This window comes from Phyllobates terribilis, unplaced genomic scaffold (assembly GCF_046119375.1).
Source record: "Phyllobates terribilis strain yellow unplaced genomic scaffold, ASM4611937v1 Scaffold_4__5_contigs__length_816908805, whole genome shotgun sequence".
Lineage (NCBI taxonomy): Eukaryota > Metazoa > Chordata > Amphibia > Anura > Dendrobatidae > Phyllobates > Phyllobates terribilis.
The window spans coordinates 749,171,131-749,186,651 of NW_027362764.1; the positions used below are offsets into that span (position 1 = coordinate 749,171,131).

General features: G+C 45.9%; 1 protein-coding gene across 3 annotated transcripts in view; it reads left to right on the forward strand.

Annotated features, from left to right (window-relative positions):
* Positions 1-15,521, forward strand: part of FER1L6 (fer-1 like family member 6) — a 217,004-nt gene that overhangs the window by 86,698 nt on the left and 114,785 nt on the right. For all 3 annotated transcript variants that reach the window (XM_073679859.1, XM_073679860.1, XM_073679861.1), the window contains 7 exons: positions 935-1,118; positions 1,220-1,340; positions 4,885-4,985; positions 6,087-6,177; positions 10,105-10,221; positions 11,873-12,025; positions 14,168-14,351. In XM_073679859.1, coding sequence (XP_073535960.1) covers positions 935-1,118; positions 1,220-1,340; positions 4,885-4,985; positions 6,087-6,177; positions 10,105-10,221; positions 11,873-12,025; positions 14,168-14,351 — 951 coding nt within the window. The remainder of the gene's footprint in view (positions 1-934; positions 1,119-1,219; positions 1,341-4,884; positions 4,986-6,086; positions 6,178-10,104; positions 10,222-11,872; positions 12,026-14,167; positions 14,352-15,521) is intronic.

A 15,521-nucleotide genomic window follows, 5' to 3' on the forward strand; every position in this document is an offset into this window, starting at 1 on the left:
TAGGATTGTGGGACCCCTTGAAGGTACAATCTGTACAGTGCTGCAAAATATGTTGGCGCCATGTAACCACTACTTGAATCCAAAAAGTCACAAAAATTTCCACCAATGACTGTCATTAGGGAAATGTGGAAGCGAAAACAAGCCAAAACAACTTAACCACAAAGTGGAGACCCTGTAAATTACAGAGCGGGGGGCAGAGTGCTGAGGAGCAGAGGGCAGAAATGTCACCAATGTTCTGCTGACTCCATAACTGCAGAGTCCAGACCTCTTCTGGTATCAGCACGATCACTGTGCCCCACCGGGAGCTTCATGGCCGAGCAGCTGCATGCAGCCTTACATCACCAAGCACAATGCCGAGCGTCGGATGGAATGGTGTAAAGCCGCCACCACTGGACTCTGGAGGAGACGTGTTCTGTGCACTGATGGATCTCACTTTTCTATCTGGAATCTGGGTTTGGTGATTCCAGGAGAACGTTACACCCTGACTGCAGTACTCTGAAACACAGTGTCTACAAATTTAGATTCTGGTTCTGGTTTTTAATCTAAGTCATGTGACAAGGCTCGTTAGAGAGTCGATATTGACTTTTAGGATCTCTACTTCCTATAGGTGGCGCTAGAATGTCTGAAGAGACAATTTGCACAAACTCCACCAAAATCTTGTAGAAATCCTTCCCAGAAGAAGGAAAAGCCTTTCTATCTGCGGAGGAGCCAACTCCATATTAATGCTATGGGTGTATAATGGGAGGTCAGAAAATCTCCTGTAGGTAGAACGTGGAGGGGTCACATACTTTTGCCCATATAGTGTATAATTGAAGGAAGGAGCAATAGAGGGGAGATTGCTGTGGAATTTTAAATAGTAGTCAGCAGAATTTTGAATGCAGCTCTGGATGTGAATGCAGAACTCTTGAATAATGATGATTTCAATGAATCACAGGTAACTATGGAAATGTTCTTGATGGGGTATCGCCTCACGCAAGTAAAAAGAAAACATCTGAAGCTGAAGACGCAGAGAGCGCCCCACTGCTACACACCGAGGAAGGCGATGGGGCGCACGATATATCAATGTCCTTCAGATCCATGACCACGCCAGAGAAACCGGTGATAACAGAGGGAAACAGGTAGTCGTACCCGCTCAGTCCTAAGGCTGCTGCTGTAGATTTGGGGGCTACAATCGATTCCCTTTTTGGTAATCCCCTCGTTTTTCTTCTTTCTTACAAAGGAATTATTACTACTTACCATTTTATGAGAAAAAGCCCTGTGTCTATTTGAAAAGTACATGGGGCGATCAGACATTTAGATTGTACACTTCCAACGTGCTGCAGAAAATGGCGGACCACCTGGTGAGTCAGTTCACATTACCATAGATGTATATATATTATACATATTATTTCATATTATTATTGGAAATAAGCAAAAAGATTCGCACCCTGGTTCAATGTCTATTACAGCCCAGACAGCGCAGTGCAAACTTCCTCATCCAGCAGTCGAGTGCCAGCATGCTTAGTACTAGGCCTCACATGATGTCATTATGTGTGCTGCATTCGTGTGCCGGCTGAGCAAGTTTGTACTGCATTGGTCCGGCTGCCATGGAGTACCGAAGAGAGCACCGGATATTTTTTTCTTATCTGTAATTTTTCTTTATCTAGTGCTGCAGTATTTTTTTTTCTCGACGTCTTGAGAAGTCCCATTGGTTGGACGATTGCAATCAGGTTTATTCTGTTTTTCTGATACAGAGATCCAAATCCTGTCCTTCTCCAATTCACTTTTGTGGCTGAGAACTTGCAGTATCATTTATAACCGCTATACAATACATGGAGCTGTGCCCCTTCCTGGGCGGGAGCTACGGCACCTTCAATCAGCCGATCTGTTGGGATGTCAAGAGTCAGACCCCCACCAATCGGATATTAACAAACTAACCTAAGGTTCCCATATTAAAGGTTAATCCGCCACCACTCACTTCTGCACCGGAGGCAAGTGGTGCCAATGACCCACGTGAGTACTCAGTTATGTGGGTCATAAAGTTATTGGCACCACTCACATCTTTGTTCAGGGACCTGGGTGAATATTCCCTTTAAAGGGGTATTCCCATCTCCAAGATCCTATCCCAATATGTCGTAGGTGTAATAATAATAATATTAGTAGATACCTCCAATTAGAAATGTAGTACAGTTCTTCTGATAAGCTTTGTCGCTTACCCCATGTGCAGGGCATTGCACTAGCTTAAGTATCCATGGTTACGACCACACATATAGTGACCGTTAGTTGTAAGTGGTCGTGACCATGGATATCTAAGCTACTGCAATGCCCTGCACATGGGGTAAGTGACATATCTTATCAGAAGAACTACACTACATTTCTAATTGGAGGTATTTGCTAATATTATAATTATTACACCTACTACATATTGGGATAGGATCTTGGAGATAGGAATACCCCTTTAGACCTTTATGCTTACTAGGATGCCAGTGCACGAGGATCTGATTTCCATAACAGCAAGAATATAATAATTATAAACTATGCCTCTCTATATACAAGTGATGTCTCAGCCACTTACATAATTGCAATATTTTACCGCAGAAGTACCTTGATTAGAAAGGTTATCTAGTAAAAGTGCTACATTGCGCCGCAGGCTTCTGCGAGGTGCGATAAATAAGATATGCAGCACGCAGATGTTGGGTAACACAGCGATAATGTCAATGTGCGGAAGTGACTTAGGAACAGTCTATTGGGAGGAAGAAATCAAACGTCTCAATGCCGCTGTGAGCAGGTAACTGAGATGCAACACGCAGATAAGGAGGTGGTGGAAGTAACCAACTAAAGCCATTTATATTTCTACCACAGAAATGAAAGCGTTAATTTTGGAAACAGTCAGTTAATCGGATACAGGGTAAAAAAATCACACAATATTAGCAATAATGGCTAGCTCTCAGTGTGAACGGCGTTTGATGTTCTTCTACTTTAACTCTACGTCACTCACAACGTTAGGCCCGTCACTGCAATGAGTCCTTCAGGAGCGTCTAATAATTATACTGGCATTAATGGGGGTCACCGGTATTTCCAATTAGGCCACAAGTCCTTGGTAACGAATCACTTGGTAGCCTATGTGTGTTCCTACTGGCCGTCCCTTGTCCCTTCTGCAACACAGCCCCGACCCGCGCCCTGTACTGCACATCTACGCTGGAAATAACGGCCCGGTTCACTCGCATCTCCTGGTCACCACGGCAGATGTCCAGACCCGTACGATGATCAGCGTCCGACTTTCGGTGTTTGACCTGTGACGTTCGGTCTTGACTGGTGATGACTGGACTTTTGGTCTTGACCAACACAGTCTGGGCCTCGGGTCCTGACCAGCATAGTCAGGGCTTCGGGTCCTGACCACTGTAGTCTGGACTTTGGTGCTTGAGACATGATGTCCTGCTAGTCTCCAGCCACTCTTCTGTCGCTCTGCCTCTGCGTTCCACTGCTCATATGTCCTCCCCGTTTCACTGGTTGGCGCCAACTGACTTCCCGCCTTATCACTCTGGCCTTTTATATTTGATAACTGCACCACAGCTACCACCTAACCCGGTGTCTCCTTCAAGTTCATCCCTCCAGAAATGCTTCCTCCATCTTCTAGTTCCACCTTACTCGGTCCAGTAAGCAGATGGCGACATTTGGTCACAAGTGCCATAGAACATTGATGAACCAAATCTTCGGCTCCCCAACCCCCTTACACAACAATGGCAGGAAATAAATACATGATTTAATTAAAAATCCATCTACATAGCCATGATTAGTTACGGCTGGGAAGGGACACTTTCTATTTCACCCTATTCCCCCAAAATACTACTTTTTGGTTATCACTTATTCTTGGGAAGAGCCAACATGGATTATTAGAGTACTGAACCCAAAATCTCAATTTACCATTGATCCCTTCATTGACCTATGCCACCAGGGAATGAAAAGTAATCTCTTTGTAGTCTAAGCCCAACAGGGAATTTATTGAAACCTTTCACCACCTTACCTTATCTGTAAAAATCCCCCCCATCAACCATGTACCACCAGCCCTATTTTTATTACACCGGACCTGTCTGCGGCTTCTGCTAAATGACCCCTTACCCCCATATAGAGGTGGTCCTGGGCCCCACTATAGAATCTATAACAGTCCATCCTTCTCCCTCCGTTCAACTATGTGCCATTTTTAAGCAATGTGTTCTGAAGGGGCGTAAGGAGAATTTATGGTGAATTGTTCCTCTTAAATTCTCATATCCTGGTCCCAACTTGACATGTAAAAACAGGGCTAAGCTGCAGTCCCCGGCACAACCACACACATATTGGGGCACTGTGTTTGGAAAAAAACTATTTAAAAGGGTTTTTTTCCAAGGTGGAAGGTTACATCTTCCTTCATGTATATGATCAGAAACAAATAAAATCCAAAGAGTAGGATAGGAATTAAGTGTTCATGAGCTGAACTGGAGAGTGTGACTGCTCAGTTATGGAGCTGCACAGCACAGCTCTGTCTACTTTAGAGAGGTCGTGGCCGGGTACTGTGTAGTGGTACGAGGCCGCCACCAACACCGGGAACCTCTGATCGGCAGGGGTGCCTGGTGTCACAGCCCAACCGATCAGACATTGTTGACCTATCCTAAACATATGCTATCAATGTTAAAGTAGTGGACAAACCCTTTAATTTTCAATCTTTGTTAAACCCCTTTAAGAGATTAGGGGTGCTCCAACAACTACCATAGAGTGTGGACACTACCTTCTGCTGATTGGGGTCTCTGGCGTTGTACCAGCACTTATCATACATTAATAAGCCATCCCAAACAAAGACCATTAAATGAAAGTCTTAAACAACCCCTTTAAGTCTCTTTATACTGTAACACCATGCCCTTTACTTTTTAGGAAGAAGGATTACACCATATGAAAGAACTCATCAAAGTTTCTGATTTTGCTCCTGAAGAAAAGATGAGAGATGTTCTCACTGACTTTATCAGCCAGAGCAAGTACGATCATCCCTTACTAATAATAGTCATTAAAGGGGACCTGTCACTTATCATAAATGTGTAATATTTTTACCTGGTGTAAACGCCGCTGTTCTCCTGAATCCGGAGATGTTTTTCTTTTATTCCTGCTCCTCTCCGTTCCTGAGATATAGCCCCCTCCTCTTGTGTATAAATCTAGCATTGTTTTCCAAATGGGCGTGTTCATCAAGAAGCCACCCACAGCAAAGAGCTGAGGACCACGCCCATTTGTTAGAAAAAGACAAGGTTTTTATAGAAGAAAGAGAAGACATATCTCAGGAACGGAGAGGTGTAGGAACAAGAGAAAACCCTCTCCGGATTCAGGAGAAAAGCGGCATTTATATCAGGTAAAAAAATACTTATTTATGGCAAGTGATAGGCACGTTTTAAAATCAAAAGAACATATTTCTCATTGATAATACTGTATACCAACATATGGAAAAACCATGCATTCCTGTACCACATGTTCATTACTTTTTAATTTGTGTAGTAACATGGAAACTGTCAAGAAGCAGGATAACTGCTGTTGCTGGATCTTACAAATGCTATCATCTACACATTCATGAACAACTAAAAATGTAAAAAAATCGATATGCATTAGGATTTCATGAGCTGGACTGAAGGATGTAACTTCATAGGTGGAAACCATTTTTCAGTAAATGACAAAGATCTGTAAACAGCAGTTGTTGACACTTTCTATGTATCAATAGACAATTTATACTAGAGGGGTTATCTTGTTTTGACATCCCCAATATGCCCTACTAGGTTCACAAGCAATGGCTCTTACTTAATCTTAAATGACCTCATGCAACGCTACTTTTTACCTGTTGCGGCATTTGCAGAAAATGCCGGTATCGCCTAATCACAGAAGGACAAGATCTGTCAACAGCAGTTGTTGATGGTTTCTAAGAAGCAACAAGTAGAGCAGCTATGGCCATTGTCACATATCAGTCCTTATGGTGCGTCATAAAAAAAAACATCTAATAGTGGACTGGTCAACTTTCTTTATTTGGGTTTATAATCAATTCTGTACATACAGTGTATATAGATATACAATCAGGCTTGGCTCATTTTTACTTTCAGGGCATTCATCTCAGTAGCGGAGAAAAAAAACAAAATGGTGAACACGACTGCTCTGGATAAGAAAAGGGTAACGCTCTGCAATCAGGAACTGGTAAGGCACATGGCAATGATGGTATTTTGGACGGACATAGATAAAGAATTGGTTCCCATTCATGAATATCTGAGTCCCATAACAGTCATTATGTCCCCATGACAATCATAGTCTTACTGTGCCCACAATGGTGATGGCCTCAGTGTGCCCATAAGGCCACATTCACACGTTCAGTATTTGGTCAGTATTTTACATCAGTATTTGTAAGCCAAAATCAGGAGTGGAACAATCAAAGGAAAAGTATAATAGAAACACGTCACCAATACTTCATTTTTCACCCTCTCCTGGTTTTGGCTTACAAATACTTATGTAAAATACTGACCAAATACTGAACATGTGAACAAGGCCTAATGGTGATAGCCGCAGTGTACCCACAATGGTATGGCCTTAGTGTGCCCATAATGGTGATGGCCTCAGAGTGCCCACTATGGTGATGGCCTCAGTGCACCCATTATGGTGATGGCTTCAGTGTGCCCACAATGGTGATGGCCTCAGTGGCCCACAATGGTGATGGCCTCAGTGTGCCCAGTATGGTGATGGCCTGGCCTCAGTGCACCCAGTATGGTGATGGCCTCAGTGTGCCCACAATGGTGATGGCCTCAGTGTGCCCACTATGGTGATGTCCTCAGTGTGCCCACTATGGTGATGGCCTCAGTGTGCCCACTATGGTGATGGCCTCAGTGTGCCAACAATGGTGATGGCCTCAGTGTGCCCAGTATGGTGATGGTCTCCGTATCCCCAGTATGGTGATGGCCTCAGTGTGCCCACAATGGTGATGGCCTCAGTGTGCCCACAATGGTGATGGCCTCAGTGTGCCCACTATGGTGATGGCCTCAGTGTGCCCACTATGGTGAGGCCTTAGTGTGCCCACTATGGTAATGGCCTCAGTGTGTCCACAATGGTGATGGCCTCAGTGTGCCCACAATGGTGATGGCCTCAGTGTGCCCACTATGGTGATGGTCCCAATGTGCCCACAATGGAGTTGGCCCCAATGTGCCCACAATGGAGTTGGCCTCAGTGTGCCCACAATGGCAATGGCCTCAGTGCGCCCATAATGGTGATGGCCTCAGTGTGCCCATAATGGTGATGGCCTCAATGTGCCCATAATGGTGATGGCCTCAATATGCCCATAATGATGATGGCCTCAGTGTGCCCATAATGGTGATGACCTCAGTCTGACCATAATAGTGATGGACTGAGTGTGCCCATAATGGTGATGGACTGAGTGTGCCCATAATGGTGATGGACTCATTGTGCCCACAATGGTGATGGCCTGAGTGTGCCCATAATGGTTATGGCCTCAATGTGCCCATAATGATGATGGCCTCAGTGTGCCCATAATGGTGATGACCTCAGTCTGACCATAATAGTGATGGACTTAGTGTGCCCATAATGGTGATGGACTGAGTGTGCCCATAATGGTGATGGACTGAGTGTGCCCATAATGGTGATGGACTGAGTGTGCCCATAATGGTGATGGACTCATTGTGCCCATAATGGTGATTGCCTCAGTGTGCCCATAATGGTGATGGCCTCAGTGTGCCCACAATGGTGATGTCCTGAGTGGGCTGACAATTGTGATGGCCTCTGTCTGCCCATAATGTGAAGACCTCAATTTGCCCATAATGGTGATGGCCTCACTGTTCCCATAATGGTGACGGCCTTAGTGTGCCCAGTATGGTGATGGCCTTAGTGTGCCCAGTATGGTGATGGCCTCAGTATCCCCAGTATGGTGATGGCCTCAGTGTGCCCACAATGGTGATGGCCTCAGTGTGCCCACTATGGTGATGGCCTCAGTGTGCCCACTATGGTGATGGCCTCAGTGTGCCCACTATGGTGAGGCCTCAGTGTGCCCACTATGGTAATGGCCTCAGTGTGTCCACAATGGTGATGGCCTCAGTGTGCCCACAATGGTGATGGCCTCAGTGTGCCCACTATGGTGATGGCCCCAATGTGCCCACAATGGAGTTGGCCCCAATGTGCCCACAATGGAGTTGGCCTCAGTGTGCCCACAATGGCAATGGCCTCAGTGCGCCCATAATGGTGATGGCCTCAGTGTGCCCATAATGGTGATGGCCTCAATGTGCCCATAATGGTGATGGCCTCAATATGCCCATAATGATGATGGCCTCAGTGTGCCCATAATGGTGATGACCTCAGTCTGACCATAATAGTGATGGACTGAGTGTGCCCATAATAGTGATGGCCTCATTGTGCCCACAATGGTGATGGCCTCAGTGTGCCCATAATGGTGATGGCCTCAATGTGCCCATAATGATGATGGCCTCAGTGTGCCCATAATGGTGATGACCTCAGTCTGACCATAATAGTGATGGACTTAGTGTGCCCATAATGGTGATGGACTGAGTGTGCCCATAATGGTGATGGACTGAGTGTGCCCATAATGGTGATGGACTGAGTGTGCCCATAATGGTGATGGACTCATTGTGCCTATAATGGTGATGGCCTCAGTGTGCCCATAATGGTGATGGCCTCGGTGTGCCCACAATGGTGATGTCCTGAATGGGCTGACAATTGTGATGGCTTCTGTCTGCCCATAATGTGAAGACCTCAATTTGCCCATAATGGTGATGGCCTCACTGTTCCCATAATGGTGATGGCCTTAGTGTGCCCACAATGGTGATGGCCTCAGTGTGCCCACTATGGTGATGGCCTCAGTGTGCCCACTATGGTGAGGCCTCAGTGTGCCCACTATGGTAATGGCCTCAGTGTGTCCACAATGGTGATGGCCTCAGTGTGTCCACAATGGTGATGGCCTCAGTGTGCCCACTATGGTGATGGCCCCAATGTGCCCACAATGGAGTTGGCCCCAATGTGCCCACAATGGAGTTGGCCTCAGTGCGCCCATAATGGTGATGGCCTCAGTGTGCACATAATGGTGATGGCCTCAATGTGCCCATAATGGTGATGGCCTCAATATGCCCATAATGATGATGGCCTCAGTGTGCCCATAATGGTGATGACCTCAGTCTGACCATAATGGTGATGGACTGAGTGTGCCCATAATAGTGATGGCCTCATTGTGCCCACAATGGTGATGGCCTCAGTGTGCCCATAATGGTGATGGCCTCAGTGTGCCCATAATGATGATGGCCTCAGTGTGCCCATAATGGTGATGACCTCAGTCTGACCATAATAGTGATGGACTTAGTGTGCCCATAATGGTGATGGACTGAGTGTGCCCATAATGGTGATGGACTGAGTGTGCCCATAATGGTGATGGACTGAGTGTGCCCATAATGGTGATGGACTCATTGTGCCTATAATGGTGATTGCCTCCATGTGCCCATAATGGTGATGGCCTCAGTGTGCCGACAATGGTGATGTCCTGAGTGGGCTGACAATTGTGATGGTCTCTGTCTGCCCATAATGTGAAGACCTCAATTTGCCCATAATGGTGATGGCCTCACTGTTCCCATAATGGTGACGGCCTTAGTGTGCCCACAATGGTGATGGCCTCAGTGTTACGATAATGGTGATGACTTCAGTCTGACCATAATAGTGATGGCCTCAGTGTGTCCATCAGGGTGATAGCCTTATTTGTCCACTGGGATGATGGCCACATTGTTCATACAATTTTCTTGGCTAGTCTGAGTGCCATCAAGCAATAATAGTCTCAATGTCCTCATAATGGTGATGTCCTTGGTGTCCCCTTAAGTTACACAATGTCTGTGTCCAGTGATGGCCTTAGAGTGAAGACCAGTCACAGTGCCCCATATCAATGTCATCTGTGGAGCCCCATAACAGCACCCACAGAAACCTCACACAGATGACCGCGGTCAAGTCACCCTGACACTAATGGCAAGAATACCAGACAAACAGACCTGCAGAGATAACATATTCTATACTGTGATCTTAGGCTTTCATTCATGTTTTTTTCATACATTATCATGACCTTCTTTATAGGAGGGAATGTCCAGCGAAGCAAAAGCAATTGTACAGCAGAAGAAGAAGATGTCAATGAATGAGATGACCAGGGAAATGCAGAGTTTCATTGATAGGATCAAGTTTCTGGTGGACGAGGTAAATTATAAAATTCCATGATTTCCTTATGTGCTATACCTGACAAGTGGAGTAAATATCATAGATTATGGACAACAGGGTGGCTCAGTGGTTAGCACTGCAGCCTTGCAGCACTGGAGTCCTGGGGTTAAAATCCCACCAGAGACAACTTCTGCAAGGAGTTTGTATGTTCTCCCCATGTTTGTGTGGGTTTCCTCTGGGTTCTCCGGTTCTCCCACACCCCAAAGACATACTGATAGGGAATCTAGATTATGAGCCCCGATGGGGAGGTGACATCTGTAAAGCACTATGGAATTAATGGTGCTATACAAGCAAGCAACATAAATAGATTGTCACAAATAATGTCATATAAGTTCTCCAAGTTGTTGGAAGCAACAAAAATGGACAAGCAGAAAGTTCTGAGTGACTATGATTGGGGCCAATTATGATCACTGGGATGGAGCATCTCCAAAATAGCAGGTCTTGTGGGATATTCCCGGTGTGCAGTGGATCAAAAGTGATCCAAGGAAGGACAACCAATGACAGTGACATGGTCACCCAAGGTTCATAGATGCCCATGAGAAGCAAAGGCTAGCCGGTCTAGAGCTTTTGTTAAATTAGGCGTATGTCACGCACGGTGTGGGAAAGACTAAGTGCAACACGAAGGGATGAGGGGAACATAGTCCAAACGCTAGGGAAAGGGGGAGTGGAGACCCCTAGGCAGATCTAATAGCACACTGCCTCCCCTACCATCCTTATATTGGTTCAACACCTATCGCTGAACAGGAAACCTAATCCCTGTATATCCCTAGAGCTAAGCCCTAGATGGGGGGGGGGGGGGGTGAGCACTGGTCAGTCTCCACATATAAGACAACAAGGGAGACAAACAAAGGGGGAAAGCTTAGCTTGAACAGACACCAGAGAGATAAAACTAAACATCCTCCAAGGGCACCAGAGAGGAAGCTAGCCGACTGCTATAGCCCCAAGCCTGCACAAGGGAAAATGAGAATATCACCGGCGACTCCCTGAAGCAGACTGAGAGTTTATACTCACCCAGATCAGGGTGTGTCAATCAGAGCAGGAGGGAGGTTGCCACTGGGTCTAAAAGTAAGAAGGATTAAGAAGGCGTCTGACATGCCAAACGCAGTGACCTTCTGCAGCCAGATTCAGAGCAACTGTCTTTTACACCTGACAACCCGTGACAGCGTAATGCTGAATCATATTCAGTTACTTGTAGTGGGTACAGAATATTAGAGTATACTTTCACTTCTATGTGTATCCTTAAATTAAGAGATATCAGAATAGCCATTATGTAAAGCTCACCACTCATCTCCCCCCTCTCCGCACAGCAGACTGGATTATGTATGGTGCCTGTGACATGGTGAATGCTGCTGCACAGAGCACAGTCCATAGCCTCTCCTGGGCCTTAGACCCAGATTTGTGTCTCCTCCTCACAATTTGGAATAATCTTTGTAGGGAAGGTGTTATCTGGCCACTGCTAGTTACCAGGGCTTCTGTCTGTAGATGATTTCTACCAGATTACCGAAAATAGATGAAGGAGGAGGTTGGAGGTGAAACAGGGGAGAGACGGATAGAAGGACCCTGGTATTAGATATAAAGCTCTGACAGATGTGATCTTCTGGACGTTGACAGCTTTGTGCCTGTTTTACAGCCTCAACATACTGTTCCTGATGTATTTGTATGGCTCCTCAGTAACAATAAGCGTGTGGCATATGCCCGCATCCCAGCCCGAGACGTTCTCTACTCTCCGATGCCTGAAGAGAAAGGTCACCATTGTGGCAAGATTAAGACGCTCTTCTTCAAAGTAAGTAGCTCCCATCTGTAGAGCATCGCCTCTGTGAAAGTACAATTAACGGTCTGACCTTTCCAGTAGGTTTCACACATTATTAATTGTGGCACTGATTTATTTTCACAATGTGGATTATAACAATGCCGGATAATTGTGTAAAAGTATAAATGTAAAGGAGAAAAACACAAAACGTAGAGCGAGTTATTCTTTATTATCCTGACTGTGATTTATGGTTCTGACAACTTAGATTAGACCGTTGTGTTAATGGTCTTATATATTGTAAACCCTATTTCTATCTGTCCGTCTTTCTGTCATAAAAGTCCAAAATTTAAGTAGCACTTGGAAGTTAATATTTTCTGTGGGTCCAGGCCTCCACACTTCTGTTCGAAGAATCTTCCAAAAATAATCCAAAAAATAAGGGCAGCGGTACTCTAAAAATGAAATGCAAAGTGAGGACTTTATTTTGCCCAGCTGTAGGAATGTGGACTGTCTTGCCCTGTCCCTGCCCCTGAAGACAAGAGACGCATCATGTGAATACTGTCGTTGGGCTTTATATGTTAAAGTGATGTGCGTCATATCTAATGTATTACGGTAATGCACAGCATGTGAGTAGAGTACGTGATAAAATTAGGATAGCGTAAGTACAGCTTATACAGTAAGTGGTTTAGTAATAGCATTTGAGATAAAGAAATGGTTAATGATCGAACTAGCCCAGTGGGTGGGCACTAGTGGTAATAAAAAGGGGGGCACTTCCTGATAGTGAGAGTTCAGAGAGAGTTAGTGAAGTGCACAGTGAAGGTCAAGTTCAGGTGCGGTGTGCTGCTAGGGGCAGCATGTGTCACTTGTTCCAGGCAGTGGGATGCATTACTGGGATCTCGAGCGGTCGCTCCTGTCACGTCTGAAGCCTAAGGTTTGGCATAGGGGCTGCCGGACACATCGTCTCCTCTGTAGTACAGTGGAAGATGGATAGGGTCCCGCATAGATGGAAGGTGATGGCCGGTCTCAGGTGCACTGCCGAGGTGGACGAGAAATTCCTAAGACTGATAGAATCACCAGGCTTGGGGGGTAGTCCAGGACGAGCTATAGACAGGACTGAAGAGGAGCTGTGCTAAGGAGGAAGCAAATGTCAATTGCTGTGCCCTATCCCACCTGTCACCACCTGATGAACTTGGACTGTTTAGTAAAGATTTGACTGTTACAATGAACTTGGTGTCCCATGCATTGTGGGCAGCGGCTCCTGAAGATGGAGGCCGAAGGCAGCGGCCTACAAGTGAGTGTGATGCACCCTACACCCTGCAGCACACTGGGACTGGGACACCCCTTGTCTGTAAAGTGCCAGAGCGAATCCGGACTGAAGCTCGGTCGCGACCACTGCTGTGCCGCACTTTATACAAACATGACGTTTAAGCCATGTTACTAAGGCTTTGAGATGAAACTTTGTGGGTGGGCACAATAAAGTCCTCACATTGCATCTAATTTTGAACTATATACCTACTTCTCAAAAGGATGTCAGAACTGCAATATCCAAGTAAAAAAAACTGAAGATTCCTGTATTAATCCATGACTTTCAGGATTAGTAAAGGCATGTTCACTATTTTTACTTGGATGGAGTGCTCTCATCTTTTGAGCTATACCTACCAAAGACCTGGTTGAGGTTTTGAGAACTGCACTTACTGCTGTTAGGGCAGGTGCAGACGACCGTATATTCGTTCCGAGCACGATCCGACAAAACATCAAATCAGACCAATGATATTCTATGGGGCCGTGCACATCAACCATATTTTCCTCTCTAACTTCTCCTCATCCAAGAGAATCGGATCGCACTATGATCAATCTCTGATCAGAGCGTGCTTAGCACAATTGACCCGATTCTCTTGAAGGAGAGAATATACGGTGGTGTGACCCATGGTTTAAGGTGGTGACTTAGTCTTCTGAAAATCTAATCTATTTATCTATCTGTCTGTCTCATTCTTGCTTACTCTCCTGGAATGTCCAACAGGCTTCCAAAAAATGGGTAAGCCTCCCAAACTCACACCAAAAATTCCTCTATCTATCTATCTAAAGTTTTAAATCACTGATAATCTCTCAATGATCAGAGGATCTAATTTCTATGCAATTCAAAAATTCAGTTTTTAATAATATCTCCTCCATCTACAGCTCCCAGGCAAGAGAGGTCTGGGATGGAGCGTTCAGGCCAAAGTAGACGTCTTCTTATGGCTGGGTTCCAGCAAGTACTCACAAGCCATCTTTGAAAACTTGCCATCTGGGTATGAGATCGAACATCCACAAGCTTCAAGTGGACAACATGGACCACCCCCACCTGGCAATCTGGTCTATCAGAGTAAGAGCACTTCAATATTCTTCATTTACCAATTACTTTAATTAGAAACAAGTCACCAATTCTGCATTTATCGCCCACTCCTGGTTTTGGCTCCCACTCCTGAGAAAAAATACTGACCGAATACTGACCAAATACTGATAGTGGGGCTGTAGCCTTAGGGCTCTTTCAGAACTCAGTGATTTTTCTAGTATGCAGAAAACAGTCCAAGTTTCCTCTGCGTTTTCGGTCAGAGTTTCCTCTGCGTTTTCGGTCAGCGTTTCCTCAGCGTTTTCGGTCAGCGTTTCCGGTCAGAGTTTCCTCAGCGTTTTCGGTCAGCGTTTCCTCAGCGTTTTCGGTCAGCGTTTCCTCAGCGTTTCCTCAGCGTTTCCTCAGCGTTTTCGGTCAGCGTTTCCTCAGCGTTTTCGGTCAGAGTTTCCTCAGCGTTTTCGCTCAGCGTTTCCTCAGCGTTTTCGCTCAGCGTTTCCTCAGCGTTTTCGGTCAGAGTTTCCTCAGCGTTTTCGGTCAGTGTTTCCTCAGTGTTTCCTCAGTGTTTCCTCAGCGTTTCCTCAGCGTTTTCGGTCAGCGTTTCCTCAGCGTTTCCTCAGCGTTTTCGGTCAGCGTTTCCTCAGCGTTTCCGGTCAGTGTTTCCTCAGCGTTTTCGGTCAGCGTTTCCTCAGTGTTTTCGGTCAGCGTTTCCTCAGCGTTTTCGGTCAGCGTTTCCTCAGCGTTTTCGGTCAGCGTTTCCTCAGCGTTTTCGGTCAGCGTTTCCTCAGCGTTTTCGGTCAGCGTTTCCTCAGCGTTTTCGGTCAGCGTTTCCTCAGCGTTTTCAGTCAGCGTTTCCTCAGCGTTTTCGGTCAGCGTTTCCTTAGCGTTTTCGGTCAGAGTTTCCTCAGCGTTTTCGGTCAGAGTTTCCTCAGCGTTTTCGGTCAGCGTTTCCTCAGCGTTTTCGGTCAGAGTTTCCTCAGCGTTTTCGGTCAGAGTTTCCTCAGCGTTTTCGGTCAGCGTTTCCTCAGTGTTTTCGGTCAGCGTTTCCTCAGCGTTTTCGGTCAGCGTTTCCTCAGCGTTTTCGGTCAGCGTTTCCTCAGCGTTTTCGGTCAGCGTTTCCGGTCAGCGTTTCCTCAGCGTTTTCGGTCAGCGTTTCCTCAGCGTTTTCGGTCAGCGTTTCCTCAGCGTTTTCGGTCAGCGTTTCCG